General features: G+C 46.0%; 1 protein-coding gene across 3 annotated transcripts in view; it reads left to right on the top strand.

Annotated features, from left to right (window-relative positions):
* The window catches only part of brf1a (BRF1 general transcription factor IIIB subunit a), a 63943-nt gene extending 50758 nt beyond the window's left edge, over positions 1-13185 (top strand). For all 3 annotated transcript variants that reach the window (XR_011244696.1, XM_069535513.1, XM_069535512.1), the window contains 3 exons: positions 6967-7018; positions 11047-11203; positions 12038-13185. Coding sequence is in view for 2 of the 3 variants with exons in the window: in XM_069535513.1 (XP_069391614.1) it covers positions 6967-7018; positions 11047-11203; positions 12038-12075 (247 nt within the window). In the remaining variant the exon portion in view is untranslated. The remainder of the gene's footprint in view (positions 1-6966; positions 7019-11046; positions 11204-12037) is intronic.
* Positions 13186-22859: the final 9674 nt, after the last annotated feature.

Genomic DNA, 22859 nt, shown 5'->3' with positions numbered 1-22859 from the left:
AGAGGGTGAACACAGAGAGAGAGAGGAAACTGTGACCTTCATAGAAAAACAACCAGAAACACTTAAAAAGCTTAACGCCAGTTACTGGTGATGCAGTTTGTCTCCAGCTGTTGACTGAGGACGTAAAAGTGACGACAGTACAATAATATAAAGTTATTTGTGTACGTGCAGCCTCGTCTCCGGCCTCGGACATTATCACCAACAGCTCTGGAATGTCCTCGTCTTTCCACGTCTTCGTCCTCATCCTGAGATATTTGTGTCTGAAACCTCAGAGACGTGAACTTTGACTAAACTTCATTCCTGTAGTTTTCTCAGAGATCATCAAAACATCTCATTTAAATCATCTCATCTTTTGAAACAATAGTCAGAGGAATATTTTGCATATTTTTGCCGGAGGAAAATATGTTCCGTCGGTTTTGAACAGATGATTTTTTTTCCGCCTTCAGATAAAGATTTCTGAACTGAAAACATCTCGAGTGGCAGAGACGGAATCTTTCAAGTGGATTGTGAAACTGTTTTCATTCTAGTTCATGAGACTTTTCACCACTAATCGAGACGAAGACAATGAAGGACAAACAGGGAGTAAATTCCTCGTTAACGCTGTCGAGACGTTTAGTTTGTAAATACCTTCTGAGGACGGGAAACCGTTCAGCTTGTTTGTTTCGAGGATTCACAGAATGAATTTTTTGAATGAAAGCAGATTTCGTTTGTTCACAAGAAAACTCCCCAGGACACCGTTCAGCTCTTTGGCTCATCGTCTCTTTTTACACGACTCTGACGAAACGAAGCAGAGCGAGACGCGTATTCATTTTCCATTTATTCTTTATTCAGCAGCTCAGGGAGAGAAAAGAAACGTGAGCAGAGGAGAAGTGTGAAGGTCACTGGAATCCAGCGGTTGCTCTTTTATTTACAATTCATTAACAGAAGTGAACGTTCTTACGAAACAATTCAGTTCAGCATTAATCAGATGAGTATTTTCTGTGATCACCTTTAATGGACCAGTTTAAAAATATGTCTGCACCATGTGAGTGTATGTGGGGGGGTGGGGGGGGGGGTGTTCTTCCTTTATGAGAGCGCTACATGTGCCCCCATTGTTTTCCTCAGGGAGTGATTTATACACGGTGATTTATACGCCCAGGTCTGACCGGGCGGCGGGAGCCACTCCCCGCTGCTGTAAACGGTCGCCATGGACACCAAACGTCTGCCGCCACAGGTCGTCCGCAGCGCTGTTGATGGCCGTTTGACCTCTGACCTCTGTAAGTGACTCCAAGACTCTCCCGGTGAGCTCAGATTAATCATCGCTGTCATAGAGAAGCTCGTAACTCCGACGTGTAAACAGACGAACCGCATCGAATTCAAGATTCATCGTCCACAAATATTATTAATCTGCTTTTTATGTGTTCAAATACTAAACAACGTGTTTGTGTCTGATTACCCTCGTCTCTACTTTTAGATTGTGATGACAGAGATAAAAGACCCTATTGATCTTCAATGATTTTTCATTTTTGATTCAAGTAAACACAATAAAACTTCCTCGCAGCTCGGACAAAAGGAAATAAAAGTACAAATCCAAAATCCAAAAGAGTTGTTTATTAAAGTAGATCAAATAAATACAATGAAAAGAATCATAAAAAACGTTAATCACAGAACAGATGGTGAAACTAAAACTCATTCCAGGGGATTACTAACTAGACAGTACTTTAAAAGAGTACTTTTAACAAAATAAAATACAAAAGAAACTTTAAATAAAAGTCCAAAAAGCAAACAGATCAAAATCCTTAATGAGATCAAACGTAAGCTGTTTTTAAAACTATTTGTTTCTGTCGGTAAAAGTCAAATCAGTGGTGAGAAGACGGAGGCCATCTGCCTTTTTAGAAAATCATTAACATGTCCAACATTTTAACAAAAGTCAGAAGAAACTCAATAAAACACAGCGAAGGAACAAAAGACGGAGACTAGAGCAGCTGAGCGCACGTGTGAGAGCGTTCGGCCGCCGCAGACAGACGGTCACCCGGTCGCTCTCGAGACGAAGACGACCGCAGGGAGGTAAAATAAAGAGAAAATGAAAGTCTGATGAAATGGGAGAGGAGGTAAGCTGTCCGCGGAGCCGAGTAAAGTCTGGAGCGTGGGCTGAATAATAAGAAGATCTGATTTCCTGCTGATGGTGGGAAGCTCGATCCACAGGGAGAGATTACAACTTTAAAACGCTCACTTCCTTTTGATAAAGTTGAAGAATTTCTGCACGATAATCAAAGAAAAGTTTCACTGGCAGAAGTGTCAATAAATCCCAGGTCTGTGCTGCAGTCGGTTCTGTGGATTAAATATCTCACAGGTTAAACTCCAGCGATGGAAAATAATAATGAAGTAGATTTACTCAAGTACTCGAGACACTATGATATAATATATTATACTGTATCTGAGACAGGAGCTAAAACGTTCAGTGACTGAGTTCATCACCGGCATCAAACCACAGTTGTAGAAATGTGGTCGGCCTCATGTGGCTTTAACTTCCCAGAGGGAGCCTTGTTGTTTCCATGGTACCTGAGAAGATGGAGGTGTTCAGTTGTTTTTTTTTTTTTTTTAATAACAGCAGCACTTAACAGATGCTTGTGGGACGCTCCGGTCATGGTTACTGCTGTTGCTAAGCCAACACGGACAACGTGTTTGATTAAGAGACGTGATAGACGACTGCCTCTCTCTGCGGAGACGTGTGATGTTGGAGATTGAAATGTCTTCGGACCAGCGAAGGAGCCAAATGACGAACGTGGAAGGTTTTCGGGTTTAAGTGTCGGAGCTCTGCTGCGGGGGCTCGAGATCCTGGGTGGTGTTTGGTGATAACAGCGAGTCCAGATGTTTTCCGGTTCGTCGTACAGGTGTTGTGTTGGTTGCAGTGGGAACTATTTGTTTACAAAGTCAAAGTGTCCGAGATACTCTCGTATTTGTTGTACGTGCTTTAATCTTGTCGGGGCCGGTGCCTGATCTCGACTGTAGTAATCTGGTGGTAATCAGAATCGACCGCACCCAATCACAGCGCAGATTCCGGAGGCTGAGGCAACACAACGATAACAACACGTGTGCAGTTAACACATCACTTAACCCCGGTGGCAACACGCCATGTAAGCCTCCAGTTAGCCAGTAGCTGCCTCAAACTCCAGTCGTCACGACAACAAAATCCCTGAAGCTGAGCGGTCGAGGGTGCGTCTGTATTTCACGTGAAAAGATTCCGAACACGGGGACTTGAAGCAGCAGTTCTGTGTCGAGTGAAGATCATGTGAAACTTACTGAGGCACCTGGTGACGCCAGACGCAGCCGGCCGTGTGAGGACGTTGTTGTTATTATTGTCGTTACCAGTTGTTTGTGTCTCAACAGACAAAAGGTCAGACTCCGACGGAAACACTGACTCGGACACTTTGCTGCTTTGGAAGTAACTCTTTGATCCCTCACACGTGTGACTGTGTGTGGATGCGTGTTAATAGCATGTGATCCTCCCCATTCGTGTGATTAGTGGTGTGTAGCGCTGTGATCCTCCCCTGTGGACACGCCACCAGCCCCTGCCGACACACACACACACACACACACACACACGCAAGTGCACACAAACAGTAACACTGCCCGACAACACACTGAGATAGTTTATGAAACACTTGATGATCTGTTCCCTCTGTCTCGAGCATCTTTCCCTCCATCACAGAACTGCACTGCATGTATTAATATACAAAACATACTGTGTGTGTGTTTGTTAAGCCCACAGCCCCTCCCCCCCCCCCCCCCCCCTCTCGATGAATGGTTAATCTTTGTTCAAGAGACGAGTCACGGTGCCCAAAAATATCTGTGAAGTACGAGCGCGGCGTTGCAGCCCGGTGCTAACTGACCCAGAAACCCTGTCCGTCTCTACAAATGTCACAGCTCGCATCAGACGGCCACGGATGGGTTAGTGGGTTATTAAATATGTGTGTGTGTGTGTGTGAGTGTGTGTGTGTGTGTGTGTGTGTGTGTGTGTGTCATAAGCATAGAGAAAGTGATGGAAATCCCCCAAACTGAGGCCCTTCCTTTACTGAAAACATTAAAGTGACTTTGTTGGAGCGTGGAGTGAAAATTAAAAATCCATGACAACAGCTCCTCAAGTGAAGAGTTCGAGATGCACTGTTCGTGTCACATGACAGAGTCTGTGTGTGTGTGTGTGTGTGTGTGTGTATTTGTTGTGATGAACCTGGCAGCCCTGACGTAGTTCACACATCAATCAGAGGATTTCTTTAAACCTTTATTCAATTTATTTATTTAAACCTTTATTCAATCAGTCTGGTCTCAGTTTCTAGAGAGACCTGAGAACCAGGAACACAAATACACACAAACAACATAAATACAGACAAAAATAACAGTTATACACAAAAAAAAAAAACAGATTGTGTGTGTGTGTGTGTGTGAGTGTTTATGTGTGAGTGAGTGATGAATGGGGTCAGTGCTGGACGGACCAGCCAGAGGAGGAGAAAACACAATCAGTTCTTTTGGCTGACTCTGCGTCTCCTCCTGCCAAGCTGCACACCGGCCCACAATGCACTGCAGCCTGAATGGACACAACTCTGCACAAATGAGGGACTGTGTGTGTGTGTGTGTGTGTGCGTGCGTGTGTGTGTGTGTGAGGCTGCATTGTGTTTCTGTTTGCAGGGTTGCGTGTGTGTATATATCCCTTGTGTGTGGACTTGGTGTGTGCTTTTGTTTGTGGGAAAGTATGAGGGAGCACCACAGTAGCGTGTGTTTTTGTGATTATGCCTGATTTAATTGTGTTTGCTGAAGGAGGGTGTGTGTGTGTGTGTGTCTCTCTCTGTGTGTGTGTGTGTCTCTGTGTGTGTGTGTGTGTGTCTCCAGTCTCCAGCTGGAAAATCAAGTTGGAAACCCAGATTATTATCATCATTTATTTACATCCGAGTCCATCGCAGCACTAATTTCAACCAACCCCCAGTTTACTGACTCTCCCTCCTCCTCCTCCTCCTCCTCCTCCCCCTCCTCCTCCTCCTCTCCCTCCTCCTCCTCCTCCTCCTCCTCCTCACGTTATTGATTGGCTTAATGAAACAACTCCCTCACATTAGTTTGTCTTTGCTTATTTGTGCTGAAACACGGAAGCGATGACTGGAAATAGACGTCGAGTTAAAAGCAAACAAACAGCGGTGACGTCACCTCGACGCTAACGAGCAGAACGACAACAAGGTGTCAGACGGACACACAAACGCTGAGGATTTAATGTAAACGAGAGGAGACACAGCGTGACGCACAACGATTATAAGATCTATAAAGTGACAGAGGGGGGTTATATTAGAATGGCTCTAATGCAGGAAATGAAATCATGGGGGACGTGTGTGTCTGTGTGTGTGTGTGTTTGTTTTAAGTTTATGCACAACAGCAGCAGTGACTGGCTTCATTAGAAGATCTGTGCGTCTCCAGAGGCCGTGTGAGAAGTAGAAATGATAATATTTGTAAAGCTACGAGTCGTCGTTGTTTCTCTCTCGTGTGGTTTTATTCAGCCGGATGATTTTTTTAACGGACCGGTTCTGTTCACGTGTGATGAGATGATCGACAACAAGAAGGAGAAAAACCAAACAGTTAAAACTGAATTAAACCAAATGCAGAGCAGATGTTCTCGTTGCTCCTGAGTTTGGCTGCGGGATCGTCTGTTTTGCCGCCTCAGTGGATTTGATGTTGTCATAACAACGGCAGTCAGTTTCAGTCCGAGTGTGATTATCTGACGGGAGAGTTAGTGTTTCATTGATTGTCGATCCGTGTGATCACAGGAGGTCAGAGATTGATCCTTTTAAAGGGATTTAGGATTTAATCAGATTCTCAGATGCTCCTTCCTCCACTTCCTCTTCCTCTTCCTCTTCCTCTCTCCTCACCCCATGTTTCCCCGGTCTCTGTTTAACCCTTCATCACTTTGTCCTCACTCTCTTCTTCACCCTTACTGCCTGTTGCCCACTACTGTTCCTCACAACCTCTCCTACTGTCTGTCCTCCCCTCTTCCTGTCCTCCCTCCCTCCCTCCCTCCCTAGTGTCCGGGTGAGGTCCCAGGGGAGCACGTCTAGTCTAGCACATGAACGGGCCCCTGCATGGTTCGCTCAGCAGGGGGGCGATTCGCCGGCCTGGTTGGGATTTTTTCTAATGAGGTTTGATGGGGGGGGGGGTAGTTTTAAAGGGTGAAGATGCCACATTCGCTCTTACTCCCACACACACACACACACACACTCTCCCCCCTGGTTGAAGCAGATTAATTAAAAGCTCACTCTCTCTCTCTCTCTCTCTCTTATCAGCGAGAGTTGAACACTTACTGTAACCCCCCCCCCCGGGGAACTCAGCGCCGGGCCGGGTGGGCAGGGAAGGGGGCGGGGAGCCTCCGGGAACGATGCTAATTCCAGCCAGTGGGACGTTGGAGCGGCTGCCCAGGAATAACTGCCGGTGGTTCGTTCATCGCAGATTATCTCTGCCGCTGTCGAGGAGGAGATGGAAGTCGTCCCGTCAGTCACAGTCTCGCGGCCGCACCATTGTTCCTCTCGATCCCGTCGTTTGAGATTCAAAGTGGAATCCTCGACCTCTGACGCGTCGACACTAAATCCTGTGTGATTTATGTGTTTCATTCATAAAAGAAGAGTTTTACTCTCATCACCATTGAAAAAAAAACAAGAATCAGCAACACTTGCTGTCATCAGTTAATAATAAATATCACAATGAGGTTCTTATGTAATCGTCTTTCCATTTGATTTAACCGAATATTTTTTGGTTGGTTTTCTCTTAGAAGGGATTCACTTTGGTGTTTAGATGCAAAACGAACAAAGTAGAAAATGACTCATGTTTTGATGTTTTGATTTTAAAATGTTAAAATGCACGATGCAGGATTTTTCATTCACTCGACACGTGGAGGACACGCAGGATGTTAAAGGTCGGGTTTGTTCTCACGGTGTTTTGTCGTCTGTGTCGCAGGTTGCAGCCGTTCATCACCGGGCAGCCCAACAAGAAGCTGGCTGTGGAGCAGGTGAGCTGCCGTTCATCCTCAGTGGGGGGGGGTCTTCACTCTACACTACGCTTGCTTCTTCTTCTTCATTCATTCATTCATTCAAATGGCGGTTGACTGACGCGTTAACTCCACCTCCTCGAGTGGACCGACTCTGACCGTGGTACAGAGGAGTAAAGGATTAGTTGACGATAAGAACATTTAAGAATATCAGGAGACTTCTCTTACGCTCTGCCCAAGAATCAGAATCAAACCCCAGAGGCTCCACGTAACGAGGCTGTGACAGTAACAGACTCGACCCGGAGACAGACTGGAATCCCCCCGTCACTCTCCTCTGGTCGCCCATTAAAGGCTGATTGCTGAAATGTCCCGCAGAGCGGCCGGAGATAAATAAATCTCCAGTCAGGCCGTGTGAGAGGTGAAGCTCACTTTGTCTTTGTTTGCCCTTCTCTTATTCCTCCTCCTTCCCTCTCTTCCTCCCTCCAGGGTGTTCGCTGCTCCTAAAATAAATCTGACGGGGTCTTAAAATAAATACGGCCTTAAACTTTAACATAAAAATGTCTTAAAAAGCACTTTCAGAGGTCGTTTCTCTCTTTTCTTCAGCGATGAACCAGAGACACGAGACGGAGCTGTGTGTCTGTTTAACTGAGCCCAGTTAGACTTCACGTCTTTGAACACTTAATTTTCTCATTCTGCACATTTTCAGCCTCACAGCTTCTCCGGCCGTCTTCAGGGAGACGCAGGACACGTCCTCCAACTTTGTGTCTTAATTTGATTTTAAATTAGACCCGAATTCAATCACAGGTAGCTTCACAGGATCTGACAAAGTCTTACAGTCGGATGTCTGGACGACAGATGTATGAATATATTTCCCAGACATCTCACTTTCCACATTCCTGATGGTCGACCCCCACCCCCCCCACCCCCCCATTTTCAAATTAGATCACAGCGTCGATGAGTGCAGAACTGTTTTATTATATATATATATTTATTATGTATGTATATTATTTAATGTCAGCTCCGTCTCCAAACATAGAAGAAAACTGTGACTCTTCTCCACCCTCTTCTTCTTTTTAAGACTTTTCCTCTTCTTCGCTCGACGGGTCCGGATCTCTCTCCTCTTCATCTCTTCCTCTTAACGCCCCCCCCTGCTGCTTTCCTCATTTCCCATCATTCTCCTTTTCGATTTCTTCTTCCTACACATTCCTTCCTATCCCTTCATCTCTCTCCACTCCTCCTCCTCACTCTTTGTGCCCCCCCCCCCCCCCTCCATCATTTGCTGTTGGCAGCTCTGAATGGAGGAGCTGAGGGAGCTCAGGCTCCGTCGACCAGGAAGAAAACATTGCCACAAGGGGCCGGGTCAACAAGGCTTGTTACTTAGCAACCCCCCTCCCCTCCCCCTGGGAACTGGAGGCAAACGGCCGCCGCCATTGGCTGAGGCTGCTCCTCGCCCGCAGCTCCTGTTATGTAATGTTGCCATTTCATTGCAGTGACAGGCCCAGATTGAAAAGAGATCTGTGTGTGTGTGTGTGTGTGAGTGTGTGTTGGTCGCTCAACAGAAAAACGATTTCCTTCTCCTCTTCTGTGACCCAGCAATTAGTCTGTACATTTTTCAAACAAGCCAGGGGAGGAAACGATGAGTTTACGAGACAGTGACGAGTCCATTTCTGCCAATCTAGACCGGTCCAGCTGCCCCCCCCCCTCTCTAAAACTCATAGAGAGGGGGGGGGGAGACGGGTGAGGGTGGCAGATCAAGATGTGGGGATTTAGAGAAGCGAGGCTTAGGGAAGTGAAAAGTGCGACGAGGTCACGGGAGAGTTGCGTCCTGGCTGCTCATGACGGACCGTGTTTGGAGGCGGATTCTCTGAGAAGTTCTCAGGAGCTGATAAACCCCGACGTTCACAGAGGCCCGTTTAAATTGACACTGCAGTATTCACAGACTCGACGGTCTTTGTGATATATGTACACAACGGTAGTTTTTGGAGAAACTCCGCCCCTGGTCTCCGGGGGACGAGGCCCCCGAACCAAACAGCAGCTTTAAAATAAAGTCATCACGTCTTTTTCGACGGGGACGTGACGACCTGGAGCTGACCTGCAGTCGACCGAGATTTATTCTCTCTGGTTCTCATCCAGTTCAAACACTGAGCGTCTGAACTGAGCGTTTTCCTCTCAGTTCACATTCTGAGTAACTGCAGCCGTCAGACGTCAACACGCTCGCTCTCATAAAACCTGCTTCCTGTCGCTCGGTGGCTCTTAACGAGCAGCTCTGCGATTGGACGGCTCCGCTGCAAGTGTAAATACTCCAACAGGATATTTGCAGTGCAACATTATCTGTGTGTAAATATGAGCAGTAATAAGTTTCCCTCGTCGTCCTGACCCGTGTAATGGCTCTCACCTATTAATTAGTCTGGAGCTCCGTGTTTATGGTTAATTTTTTTATATTTCCTCACGTCACCGCCTGCGTTCAGCAGCAGTTAATGAGGCGTCCAGCTCCTGTGATGAGGAGCCTCTTTACAGCCCGGTGAGGAGAAAGTCAGCGGGGCGGAGACTAAAGGACAAAGTGGGGTGAAGGAGGGAGGAGAGAGGGAGGAGAGAGGACAGGGCTTTTTGTTTAGTTGTGGTTTTTAGTGTTTTCACAGTTTAACAGCTGATCTGTAGAGAGACACACGAGTCGGACCCACAAATGTGACTGTGAAGGAAGGAGGAGAGAAGGACGCAGCGAGGAAGGGTGGAGAGGAAATGTGAAATAAGAGAGAGGTGGGAGGAAACGAGAGTGAGATCGGAGGGAGGGAAGGCAGCAGGGGGAGGAAGCAGGGTCTCAGCAGGGACTCCAACAGGCTGTTGCCGGGGAAATATCTCTCCGTCACAGTGAAGACCGTCAGCCTGCTTCTCCTCCACCTCTAAAATCAGCTGAGAAGAAAGTGTTGGATTCTTCTTATTGCAAAACTGAAAATCTAAGACCAGTCGTTAGCAGCTGTCATGTGACACGAGGATGATGAAGATGAGGACGATGAGGATGATGAGGATGTGACAGTTTGAGTTTCAGGAGCTTCGGTGTTGTCTGTGCAGCAGGAGACAAACTTTAGACTTTTTAACTTTGCAGAACTTTGAAATTCAGCTTTAAAAAATGGTTGAAAACAGGTTTTTATTATATTATTTATATTGAAACAGGTTTTTATTATATTATTTATATTGAAATGATTTCATCCTGGGTGTGACAGTTGGTAATGTGCTGCGTTAGAAGAGACTAACAGGTTAAAGTGAAACGATGGACGTCTCTGGAGCCTTGATCCTTCTCAGCGACATTCAACTCTGACATTTATTCTGTCGGCGTTTCTCCTGTTGGAAAATCATCTGGTCTCCGTCGTCTCTGCATCAGAGGTCGACCGCTCATGAAACCTTCTGTTTATCTCCTCCTCCTGCTGCTGCTGCTGCTGCTGCTGCCAAGTCTCCTCGTGTCTCAGGCTCCGTGTTTGTCTCCCAGCATGAAAATACTCCTGGTTACAGAATCGCCTGCAGTCGCCCGCGGGGGCTGATCGTCATGTTCGTGCATGAACGTCTTGACGGCTCAACTGAGACGATGTAAACGTGTTGAAATGCAGAAGAAACGACGCTCTGATTACATCGTTGCCCCCGCGCTCACCCTCACCCCTCCCCCCTTAATTTGACAAGCTCCTCGTGAACGTTGGCGGGTTTTCGCCCCGAGGCTGCGTTTGACCCGTTCGGTGCGACACAAAGTGGAACACTGCAGATTGTGAAGAAGCAGAACCTTCATTTAGATGTAATATTAGATATTAGAGGTCGTGGTTCCGCTCTGATGCTGCATCTAGTCGCATGTGCAGATGCTGCGGCAGATGAAGTATCTCCTCCACCCGCCCCGCAGCTCCACCGTGTTCATTATCTTCATATCAGTTTAAAGGAAGTGGGGCAGGTGAGATGACACCGAGCTTAGATTTCCCTCGGGAGGAATTTTTCCTTCATGTCACACGGAGGAAAATATTAAAAATACAGAACGACGCACGACCAACAATATTTCCCGTTTTGCTCAGGTTGCCTCCAACAACCCCCTGCCGGTGCCTGTGGGAGACCCCGCCAGCGGCGTGCTGGTGGAGAGCGGGCCGGTCGTCTACGATGATGCTGCCGATGAGGAAGAGGAGGAGGAAGAGGAGCCCTGCATGAGCGCCATGGAGCTGATGGGCAGCAACGGTGAGTTGGAAGTTTGATTCCTCCTCAGTTCAGACGATGGACAATATGAGAGGTCCCAAATGTCCCCCTGTCTCCTCCTTGTTAGCAGATGGGACATGGAGCAAACTAATAAGTAAAAGCACAAATCAAATAAATGTTCGAGGATAACATCGAGGGTATTTTAGGTTTTACAGTAGAAATGAAAACAAAGTAAAACAACAGACCCTCACGGTGATTCTTTAAATAAAGTTAAAATATCCCGATCAGGAATCTTCTCCACCGATTCGTGAACTTAAAAGCGAAATGATTCTTCTCCATCTCTTCATTTGAACATTTGAATATTTCGGTCAGACTCAGCTTCTGACTGCAAAACTGGTTCTGTTAATGATTCCGCCGCTCCGGGTCACGGCCCCGTTTTCTGCTCGGACTTCTGGCGAGTTTTTAATGAGCCGTGGCTAAGATTCAATTTCTACACTTTACGTCTCCGGCTGTTAAACTTTAAAGTCTTTGACTCTGCTGCAATAAAAAAAAAAGCTACTTAATTGATTCCTGTAGGGGAACTCTTTGTTTATGCTCCGTGCTCCTCGGAGAGGTCAAAGGTCAGGGTCAGACTCGGGGCTCTGGAGCTGGCAGGGACTCGGGGACAGTGGAGCAGGACGGACGCCTGCGGACACTGCGGAGATTAAACCTGAGTCCGTCTCACGTTTTCAGCCACAAGAATTTTCATGTCGGGTGTTTTTTAATAATAATACTGAAATCAAAAAGTTTTTACTGTCTCATCAGAGGGAACAGATCGATATCCAGCTCAGGAATATAAATATATAAATAATCACTCATTGTCCTCCTCTCCTCCAGATTACGGCTGCGATGGAGATTACGACGATGGATTCTAGCCGCGGCCTCCCTGACTTTATCACCTGTTACCTGCTCGCACCATTTTGGATCCCTGACTGTATCGAGTGTTTATGACAAAGAGAAACAAAATGGCCGCGGCCACCGATGAGGACTGCGGTGCCGAGAGGACGGACGGTGTGCACACGGGAGAAAATCAAAACGCTCCTCGTCGTCCGGCTCGGCCTCACATCCGGACGCACCGTGTGGACGGAGGTGGTGAAGTGGAAATGGGGGAGGAAGAACAACCGGGATAAACATGTTACTGTTTTAATAACATGCGAATGACTGTATTTTAATACTTCATTGTGAAAAACAGTCATTTAAATGCTGCTTAAAACAACGATCATTAAAAAGAGACATGCACGAAGCTCGTCAGGGGATAAACGCTGCAGTCGTCTCTCTGCGGGATTTGTCCTCTGATTTTAACCTTTCCCACAGAGTGCACAACCTGCACTTTGCGCCCGTAACGCTCGAGTACTTAACAGACGGCGACGTAAAGTACTTCCTGTCCCGTCGGCGTCTCTCCGCAGCAACACGCTCTCCAAACAAGCGTCAGTCAATCAGGTAGCGTGGGATCCGTCATCGTTAGCAGCTCTGGCCGATGTGTGCGATCGGTCGAAGTCTCACAGCGATGACGCCTTCGACCGAGCTGAGGAATCCCAGGTTTTACGTGCCAGCGTTAATCATTCGATCTGAAATAAGATTTTAGTGCATTTTTATTTGCTGTTAATTCAATTTGGGCTTTTTCCTGATTATTCTGTGAGAGAGGGATTTCATTTAACGAGGATGTGTTATTTCTTTAAGTAAATTATTCTTCACGGCGTCCACTGAGGCGTTGAGAGTCGAGTCCTCTGCGATATTTTTTTTTTCCAGTGGGAGGAGGGAGCCCAGCCAGAGAGGAGATCTGGTTTCTATTCAAGGTTTTATGATTTTTGTGTCTGGAGTTCTGACGCTAAGGTGAAAGTGATCGTGGCCTTTCCACTGTGTCCACACAACAGTATTTAACGAGGCGTCTCTGAACGCCTCAGCTGCTGCTAATGTTCCACCTGCTTGTTGTTGTTGTGTGATTTTGCTGCGACAGTAAAGATTTCACTTCACCACAAAAGAAACGTTTCCTCTTCCCTCAAGTGTTTCATGTCGGGCATCCACCTCGTGCATCTCGAGATCATGACGCCAGCACATCTCTCTCTATCGTCTGCTCGGAATCACGTCTGATTAATTCTAGTGGAGACTAATATTTACACAGTCGATTAAATCAAATGAGCCTCTACGTAAATAATAGGGATGAGTGTGGCTGCAGCAGCATGAAGCCAGTGTTTGATTTGGTGAAATTATTTCTCTTTACACTTGATTAAGATTCACTACAAACTTCATTAAGATTCATCAACGTGGGAGAATCGCGGAGGCTTTAAAATCATTATGTCGTTGTTCACCTCAGATGTTCTTCATTAGAGAAGTGGGTTTAACAAGAGCTCACAGATAATGAGTTTACAGCTTCTGTCCTCAAACACAGAGCAGGTGAAGGTGGAGACGAGCGGCTGAACGCAGGGTGGAAATCTATTATATTCAGTATCAGGGAAGAAAAGATGTTTTCATCATAATGAATAGAGTCGTGATAATATGAGAATTAAGTCGTCATTAGAGGCACACGGTCATTTTAGAGGATTATCTGAAAAGTGATTCTTTTAAAGACGTTTTTCTTGTTATTAACATTTTATTCTCATAACATTATGAACTTTTCTTCATTTATTTACAACTTTGTTCTTTTATTATTAACATTTTCTTCCTCGTGGCCCAGATTCATTCTCGGACCTCTTTTTCTTTTCAGAGCATTTGAATTCATACAAATGAAAGAAATGTGTTCGTCCTGTTTCTTTACCCGTTAACAACAATGCAACATGTCGATCTCCGAGTTCATCTGCGGTCAGAAAAAAGATTCTTCGCCTTAAACAGCATCAATGTGAATTTAGTTTGTGTTGAGTCACAGTTTTTAAATCACATGAAGGAACTTCAAATTAAAATATAGAGGCCTGTTGACTTTCTGTAACAAAATCAGAGCCTCTATTATCTCAGTTGAGTGTTACTCGCTGCATTTCAGACAAAGAAGGACGAAACAAAGATGGAGAGAGAGAGAGAGGAGGAGGAGGAGAAGAGAAAGAGGGAGATTAAACGGACCATTAGACCAAAATGACTCCTGTGAAGAGGGATCAGAAAACAAACAGAGCTGCTGCAGAGCCGCTGGCAGCGTTAGAGGAGGCAATTACCGTCATTATTATTGTGATCATGTTTACAGTGATTATTGCTGCCTCACAACTGATGGGGGAGGGGGGGGGGGGGGGGGCGAGCTGTGGATTCAGTTTGTTGGATCCATTCAGGAGAATCTGAGAGAAGAACCAGGATGTTGAGGAATGAATCCGTGTTTCACTTTCATCAATTAACCTCGTTTGTCTCGTTTAATCTGAGCAGGAAAATTGAATCTGCAGATTTTTGTTTTGTTTTGTTTTATCACTTTTTTAAAATGTGAATATCAGAGATCGGAGTCAAATAACGTCCAAATGGACACAAAGAATTTTTTTTAATCTACATTCATCTATGTAAATCATTTTCACCCGTGAGTAAACAAAGTCGTTTACTCTCTTATTTGCAAATGTCAACTTTCACCTTTTCCCTCTTCAGTGAAATGTCTTGTTTTGTCGTCCTCTGACAGTAAAAAGACGAGAACGACCTCGTCAGCCAAAAGGTGAAAAACATCTCGGCAGGTAATTAACTCCTTAACGAGAACCAACCTCCGGGCTGCGTTCACCGTAGCCATGGCAACCGTGGCCACACTGCATCATGCTGTGGTGGAGGGTTTAACCACACACACACACACACACACACACACAGTGGAGGTCTGTGTTTCCCCTCCATGCTGATAAATGATTTTCTTTAGCCTCGTCTCTGAATCGGAGCCGGTTCCATTAGATTTGTCTGACGGACGCAGCGTCGAGTCCGATCAATGTTTTATTTCTTTCTCTCTGAATGACTTCATTAACCTTTTTGTGCGGAGCGATAATCGCAGCTCAGGGACGTCCTGCTCCTCCTCATCTCGGCCTCCGTGCTCCCTGCCTCCTCTTATTTTATTTTATTCCTCCCTTTACTGTCCCCTCTGCTTCCATCTCCTGTTTCCTCCTCTCCCCTCTCAGCCCCCACCTCCCTCAGTGCTCTCTCTCGGTACAGCCTGATTACTCATAATCACTCGCAGGCCGTTTCTGTGACTAATGGCCTATTAGAGTGGGGCTGAGGCCGCGTGGTCGCCGGGCAGCCAGCGTTCGCTTCCTTCCACAAACGCCGGCGAGTCTGGTTTGTGTGATTTTGAATGTGCAGCTCTGCAGGTTAGCGTCACGCCAACACCACCGGGTCTCAGTCTGACCACTGCAGCAGAACCATGGACCCGAAGAACGAGGACAAGAGACGAGTCTTTGACTCTGAGACAGTTTCACACATGAAGGCCCAACTGTGTGTGTGTGTGTGTGTGTGTGTGTGTGTGTCAGCTTGGCAGCCTGATCTCTTCCATTTGCATCACATCAACACGCTAAGCTCTTACATAACCAGCACCCTGAGGAAGGAGAGGAGGGGAGGAGGAAGAGAGGAAGGGAGGAGGAGGAGGGTATGATGGAAGAAGAAATGGGGATGAGAGAAGGTGAAGAGAGACGTGAAAGAAAAAGACAGAAGGCTGAGGAATTAAGAATATAAGAATATTCTACATAAAAACTTTTACCAACTATTTTTATTTTACTATTTATTTATAAAAAAGATAAACTATGAAAATACTTATTTTTGAACTCACTCTTCATCAACCTGTTGCAGTTTAATTTCAATCTCCCGACAGGACGACGTCATCACATGTGACCACATGAAGAAAGAGTCCCAGGTAAAATATTCTCACATCACAATATTAATATTTCACCCGTAGATTTCCCCCGTTACAGAAAACACGACTCTGCAAATGAAAAGGTCAATAAAACACAAGGAGAGGAGACGTTGGCTGCTGCTCCACCAGGAGCTTCCCTGCTTCATGTGTCAGAGCTGTCAGAGGAGGAGGAGGAGGAGGAGGAGGAGGCAGATTTCCTGAATAAAGGCAACAGCACAAACCTCTTAATTACTGAATAATTTATGGAGCCTTTAAAAACAGGAGCAGGAGTCTGTTATCGACGGGAGCCCCCGGTAATGAGGCCGGGCAGGAGCGAGAGCAGATGGGAGGATTCTCGCATGATAACTGTGTGTGATGCAAACTCACTAATGACTTACTGTAAAGACAGTGTGACGTGTGTGTGTCTGTCTGTCTGTGCGTGTGTGTGTGTGTCTGTGCGTGTGTGTGTGTCAGGCAAGTGTGACATCTGGAGAACGGAAATAAGAAAACCCCGAGAAGAAAAACTTGTTTAATGAAGTGACACTTCTCTTTACACCAAAGCACACAGACACACACACACACACACACACACACACACAGACAGACACACACACACGATGGACAGATTGTGAGACAACAGCCCCTCGGACGTGTGAAACGCTCGACTTCAGGTGTTTCTGTTTCTTCTCTTTCTTGTCGTTTTACAATCTCGTCATCGTCTTGCACTTCTTGAATTTGTGTCTTTGTGTTCTCTTGTTGTCTGGTTGTCGTCGTCGTAGGTTGTGTGTGTCTTCATCACGTCTCTCTGTAGTTGTTTAACATCTGCTGAGTCGTTGTGCGTCTCGTTGGGGAGTTTTATGTCTTGTTTGTCATTTTGCATCTTCATGTAATTGTTTTGAAGCTTTGAAGTTTTTCTTGCTTCTCTTCACTTTGTGTTTTTCTTTGTGTTCATTATGTCTCTTTGTTGTTTTCTTCTCTTTAATGACGTGAACTTCTCTTTGTTCTAATTTGACTCTAACAGACACACACACACACACACACACACACACACACACACACACACACACACACACACACACACTCCATCATCCATCTGCCCGATGACAAGACTTGTGTGATTGAGATTTTTTTGTGATTGACACATTTGAAAAATGTAAAATAAGAAAATGGATGAAAATAAAAGTTCACACCTTCACACACACTTTGTCTCTCATGTGTCCTCACACACACACACACACACACACACACACACACACACTCACACACACACACACACACACTCTTGGAGCTAAGTGGTAATTAGCTCAGAGAAGCTCGAACTCTTCTTAAAGTACAATTCAAAGGAGATGAGCGGCTAATTAACGAGCCAGCGAGGAGAAACCCGAGGCTACGAGAGACGAGTGGAGGGACGAGGAAGAAGAGGAGGAAAGAGACGTCCTGCTGTCATTGGCACATTGGCAAGACAAAGTTTTAACATGTTTTAATGTTTGTATGACGTCAAATGTGGTAAAAGTCTTTCTCTGGAATGATCCGGGACAGAAGAGTCGTTCAGCTGCAGCTGTCCAACGCAGAGAAGACAGAGGTTTTCTTATAACATGTATCTGTCTCATATGTCTCCTCGAAGTCCAGGAGGGACCAGATCCCAGATCTGTCCACGGAGACATTTGTAGTATTAGAACCTCCTGCATGTAAAAGTAAATCAAACCTTGTGGTGGTGGTGGTGGTGGTGGTGGGGGGGGGGGGGGGGTTTGGTTTGTGGGTTGGGTTCGTCCTCCAGACTTTCAGAATCACCTGCTGTGAGAGAGTCTGTGTAGATAAGAGAAATGATCATTGCAGGAGGACGGAGACAGGAAGGCCGCGGTGTCGGACACGATTCCTCCGTCAGCAATCGGCTCATTAATCTTGTGTTGACCTTCAGAGGACGAGTCAGTGGGAGGAGGAGGAGGAGGAGGATTCACTCTGGCTCTGGTGGCGCTCGGACTAAGGTGCGTGTGATGATATCGGGGGTTCAAATCCTGCCTGTGACCTTTGGTAAATGTCATCGTCCTCTCTCTCTCTCTCTCTCTCTCTCTGCTGTCACTTCTCCACCATTAGAAAGAATAAGAACGTCACTCAGACATCACTGGGAATCACAACGTGTCATTAAAGGTCAGAGGAGATTCAGACAGCGAGTTAGTTTGCGATTGTGATTCTTCACACCACAAACAGAAGCATAGAACCAAGGAGAGGAAGGAAGGAAAGTGTGGAAGTGAAGGACGAGGATGTGCTGATGAGTGTTTCTGCCGACAGGTTTGACGGATGGGTTTTTCTTGCGGCAGATGAAATTCCTCTCCCCGTCGTCGCTGCCGACACGAGACAGATGAGTCACCACGACACCTCTGCAGAGAAAACAGCCGGCGGAGCGAATCACAGCAGCAGCGACAGAAAACACCCGAGGTGAGCGGCTCCGTTGTGGCGCCTGTCCAAGAGAAGATCAACAAACTACGAGAGGGAGGAGTCCACGGTTCTTTAAACACGAGGGAGGGAGGGAGGGAGGGAGGGAGTTTGTTGACGTGGAGCATCTTTAGTAACATTCATTTGAAAAGGTCTGAGGATGAATGAGGGCCCAGTGTCATAGAGATAACGTTCAACATCGTACAACCAAAATTGTCGCACGTTTGAAAACAGATACGACCTCATTCACTCCGCAGCTCCTTCATCAGATTGGATGGACTCAATATTGTTTCCTTTTCTCTTCTCAGGAAGTCAGAGGACCAGAACATCAACCACTGCTCAACTCCATTTTATCTCCTGCTGCCGATTTAATTTAACTTAACAGAATAATAAGTCGCGTTAGTCTCGAGGAGTTCGAGGATTTGAATCGGGTGACGGATTAGAGAAGCACATGAAGAACACAAACTGTTCGAAACGTTAAGAGGAGGGATGAAGAAAGAGGGGAGCTCTCCTCTCTCGTGTCTGCGCTGTGATCGCTGCATCGCTCACGAAGCCAAACTCTAAAACCCTAAAACCTCTTCGGGCACCCTCTGAGCGGCTCGGTCACTGGATTAGATGTTCAGTGTGATCCGGAGTCTCGGTGCAGAAACACTCCCACACAGCTCCGTCTCCTGCCTCTCTCCCTGCTTCCTATTCAACTCGTTAAATCCAGGCCTCTGCCGGGGGACTCGGGAGCTTTGTATCAGCAGCTACAGATGCGTAGGTAGGCCGAGCGTCTCCCTTTGTTTGTCAGAGTCTCCGCACTGAACAGTTTTCAGACCTGATGCGTTCAGCACACGTGAGCCTGTATCTTCAGTGGGGCGTAGAATATGGTCATCGTGCCTCCCCGTTCCCTCCACACCCTCCTGCCCCCGTCCTGAATTATTCATACGTTTGGGTGAAGTAACACACATCCATTATTCATCCCGGCTCCCTGGTGTCGAGCTGCTCGCGAGGCTACGGCGCCGTGAAACCTGAAGGGAGCGCTGCTGCCGGGCTGCGGCACGGCGTGTCGGCGGGCGTACCGTACGCAACACTGTGCAACGGTCGTCATTGTGGGGAGATTTGCATAAAGTGAAAAGGAATTTAGCAAGTCGCTGCTTCTCCCCCTGAAAAAAAGAGCCGAACGAGAAGATGAGTTTAAATCCGAGCCGAGATTTTCTTAAAATGTTGTGCAGCTTCGCTCGGCAGGAGGCAGCGACACATGGAGTCAAACTGACGGGGTCGTTAAAGTGTCGACCTTTCAACACTTTACTGCAGCTAGTGAATGAGTTTCACCTTCGTGTTCAGAAACGTCGTTCCTCGAACACACGATGAGCTGGACGAACGTTTCTGGTATTTGAGCTGTTAAACTAAAAGCAAGTGATAAAGTCCATTGAACAATAAAGTTGTTGCTTCTGTCGTTTCCCTGGACACCATCGCTGCTGACACCTTTAATGAAACGACTGAAACAACCTAAATATAACCTCTGTTTTTACCCCCGGGCCGTGAACCTGAAATAAATCATGTGCTGTAACTTTAGTCAAACAGCAGCAGGAGCAGTCGTGTGTTCTTGTTCTTCATTTCATATTTTAGCCCGAGGAGCACGCAGCATCTGTCTCCGACTTCTTGTTTAGCAAATTGCGTTTGTCAGATGAATAAAACCCACGTTTCAGCGAGAAGTTCATTCATGAAAAACAAAAACAAAAACAACATATTTATTTTAACGGGATGTAAGAACCAAGCAGCGATGAAACACTTCGGCTCATGAATCAGTGAGTAAAGTTTCGGTTCAAGTGAAGAAAGAGAAACGAGAAAAAAAAGAAAAAGAGGATTTTGTTTATCTGACAGCAGCATCCCCCCCCACCACACACACACACACACACACACACACACACTCCGCTCCAGCAGGTTCACTGCACATTTCCATGATAAGAGTGGAGATGACAGCCGTGGGGACGTAAACCGCTTCTGTTTGCAGGGAAACATCAATCACCCGCAGAAGCCGCCTCCCAGGTGGCGGTGACCTCTGGTGACCCCACAGCTCTTCCACACTTCCTGCTGGAAACTTCCTGTGTGCGTATCATGTGTGTATTTGTGTGTGTGGTGTTACAGCCTCGCTGTATTTATTCTCCAGTTTTGTTTCCAGACCCAGATTCATGTTGGTTTCCGAGTCGCCACACTGACAAGAGATGCGTCTGGGTTTGGTCTCGATTTACATTCAAGAGCAGAAAATCGAATGTGAGAAAAGAAACTCGACAAAGAAAAGTGGAACTGAGGTCGAATGCATGAATCTTGCATCAGCTCTAGAACTGGCAGAGATCTTTCCAACACTTATTTAACTTTACAACATGTGGTTTTTAGAGGCAGCCTGCAGTACATGCAAGTACTTTAAAACTGCATTTTCACAAAGTAACTTTCCACCTCTGGAACTTGTTGCAATGAAAAAAACAGATTCTCGATCCACCGAAATGTAAATGACTGAATTTAAAAATATACGACTAAAAGGGAATTTTAATTTCTCATTATGCAACAAAGCACCGAGCAGTTTTATGTTGATGTATAAATGGAATTAATGGATTATTAAATGAACTGATTAATAATATTTCCATAATGACAAAATGTTATAAAGTTTAAATGAAGTTTTAGTGCTTTTTACAACAAATGTTGAAAATGTTTCAAAAATCTTTTTTTTTTTAAATCTGATCTTTCAACCATTTAACTTCAGCTTTCATCATTTTAAAGAAACTTATAATGAAAGTTAAAAAGTCAAAAACCTGAAGCTTCAACCTGAAACTGAGCTGATCGGCAGAAGATGTGAAATCTTGATTATTGATTGATTCACATCAGATTCTGATTTGTTGGGTTTCACACCTGAAACAAACAAACATGATGATCGAGCTCTTCCTTCAGAATAATCACTGAATCCTGATCTGCATGAAAAGTTTATTCTCTCCTGTTTCGCTGATGATTATTTCTGCAAATAATACATTTGAACTTGTCTTTGCAGTTTGAATATGAACGTCTCCCTCCACGTTTTAATGAATCTTATTAAAATGGAACAATATCAATCTGGTTTCTCTTTGTTGAGAAAGACGGAGAGGTTCGCCGCTCGGCTGCAGCGTCGCAGCAGGAGAACAGGGAGCTGAGGGAGGATCAGGGTGTCAGATGAGCAAAGGTGTTGAAACATCCAGAGATTAGCACCCGGGCTTCATCTCCTAATCCCCCGTCCTCTCCGGGAACTCTGCGAGACAATGACAGGGTTCTGGAGAAGCGGCTTAACCTGGTGTGGTGCAGATAATCATCACTTCCTCTGCTGACAGGAAGTCGATCCTGTCAGCAGAGGAAGTTCTCGGCTCACGGTTTTGAGTTTTGTAGCGTTTGCAGGAGTCGTGACGTCCTCAGGAAGAAACACTGGGTTCCTCTGGTAAAAGAAAGGAAGTGAACGTTTCGCTGTTCTCGTGTGTGGTGTGTGTGTGTGTGAGGCTCGGTGTTCGTTCGTGCGTAACTTCGCGTTTGGTGAAAAATCAGCAGGAGACAAACGATGAATAAAGTCTGGGGATTATCTGCGACCGGAGGGGATCCAGTGAGCTTTGTTTTCCAGCTGTAATGAAGGAGGATCTAGAACCGAGGCTGTTCAGGCAGTTCCCTCCAAAATATGCATGAGATGAATATTTCATATTTCACCAGGAGGGTGGAAAGCGAGGAGGAGAGCTTTAGGTGCCTGCAAACGGCTAAATGAGCGTTTTTTCTTCTTCCTGTATGATCCGTCTGAGCACCTCCACACCTCCGCCCTCCTGCTGTGGAGACACAAGTCGTTTGCTTCGACTTGATGGAACTGTTTCACCGGCGCCTCCTCGTTAAATCAACCCGCTCTAATATGTGGTGTGACAGCCGGGTTAGAAGAATCAGAGGTCAAACGTTGTCACTGTCGTTCCTGTGACAGACGGAGCAGATTTGTTTTTGTGGATATTTAAGAGACACAGGAAACAAGAGGGTGAAGCTCTTTTTAGTCAAGTTCTCAAGTCCAGATATTTTCCAGAGGGCCTGCACGGGAGGACGCAAACTTTTCCAGTCCAGAGAATTCAGCAGGACACGTCTTCAGTCACAGATAAAAAGACGTGTTTTTATTCGAGATTAGAAAAGCAGCAGATCCACAGTCCAGTCCTGAGCTGCTGCTACAGTCTGAGCAGCAGCAGCCTTGGATATAAAACACACCGGAGAGGAAGGACGAAGACGCTCAGGGCTTCAGAAATAGAAGCTTCTGTGTCTACGTGAGAAAAACGCTTTAAATTGGCAGCTGAAGACTCGTGTGCTGTGTTTTCATAGAAGAGAGGATGTAAATATTAGAGAGGAGGTTTTTATTTTCACACAGTGACATCTTGTTATTGCCCTTTTACTATGACCCTCAAATACTGAACCACTGAAGCAAATAATCAA

Source organism: Paralichthys olivaceus, chromosome 12, assembly GCF_024713975.1.
Source record: "Paralichthys olivaceus isolate ysfri-2021 chromosome 12, ASM2471397v2, whole genome shotgun sequence".
Lineage (NCBI taxonomy): Eukaryota > Metazoa > Chordata > Actinopteri > Pleuronectiformes > Paralichthyidae > Paralichthys > Paralichthys olivaceus.
The sequence above is the reverse complement of the archived record's forward strand: the minus strand, read 5'-3'. Positions and strand labels throughout refer to the sequence as shown.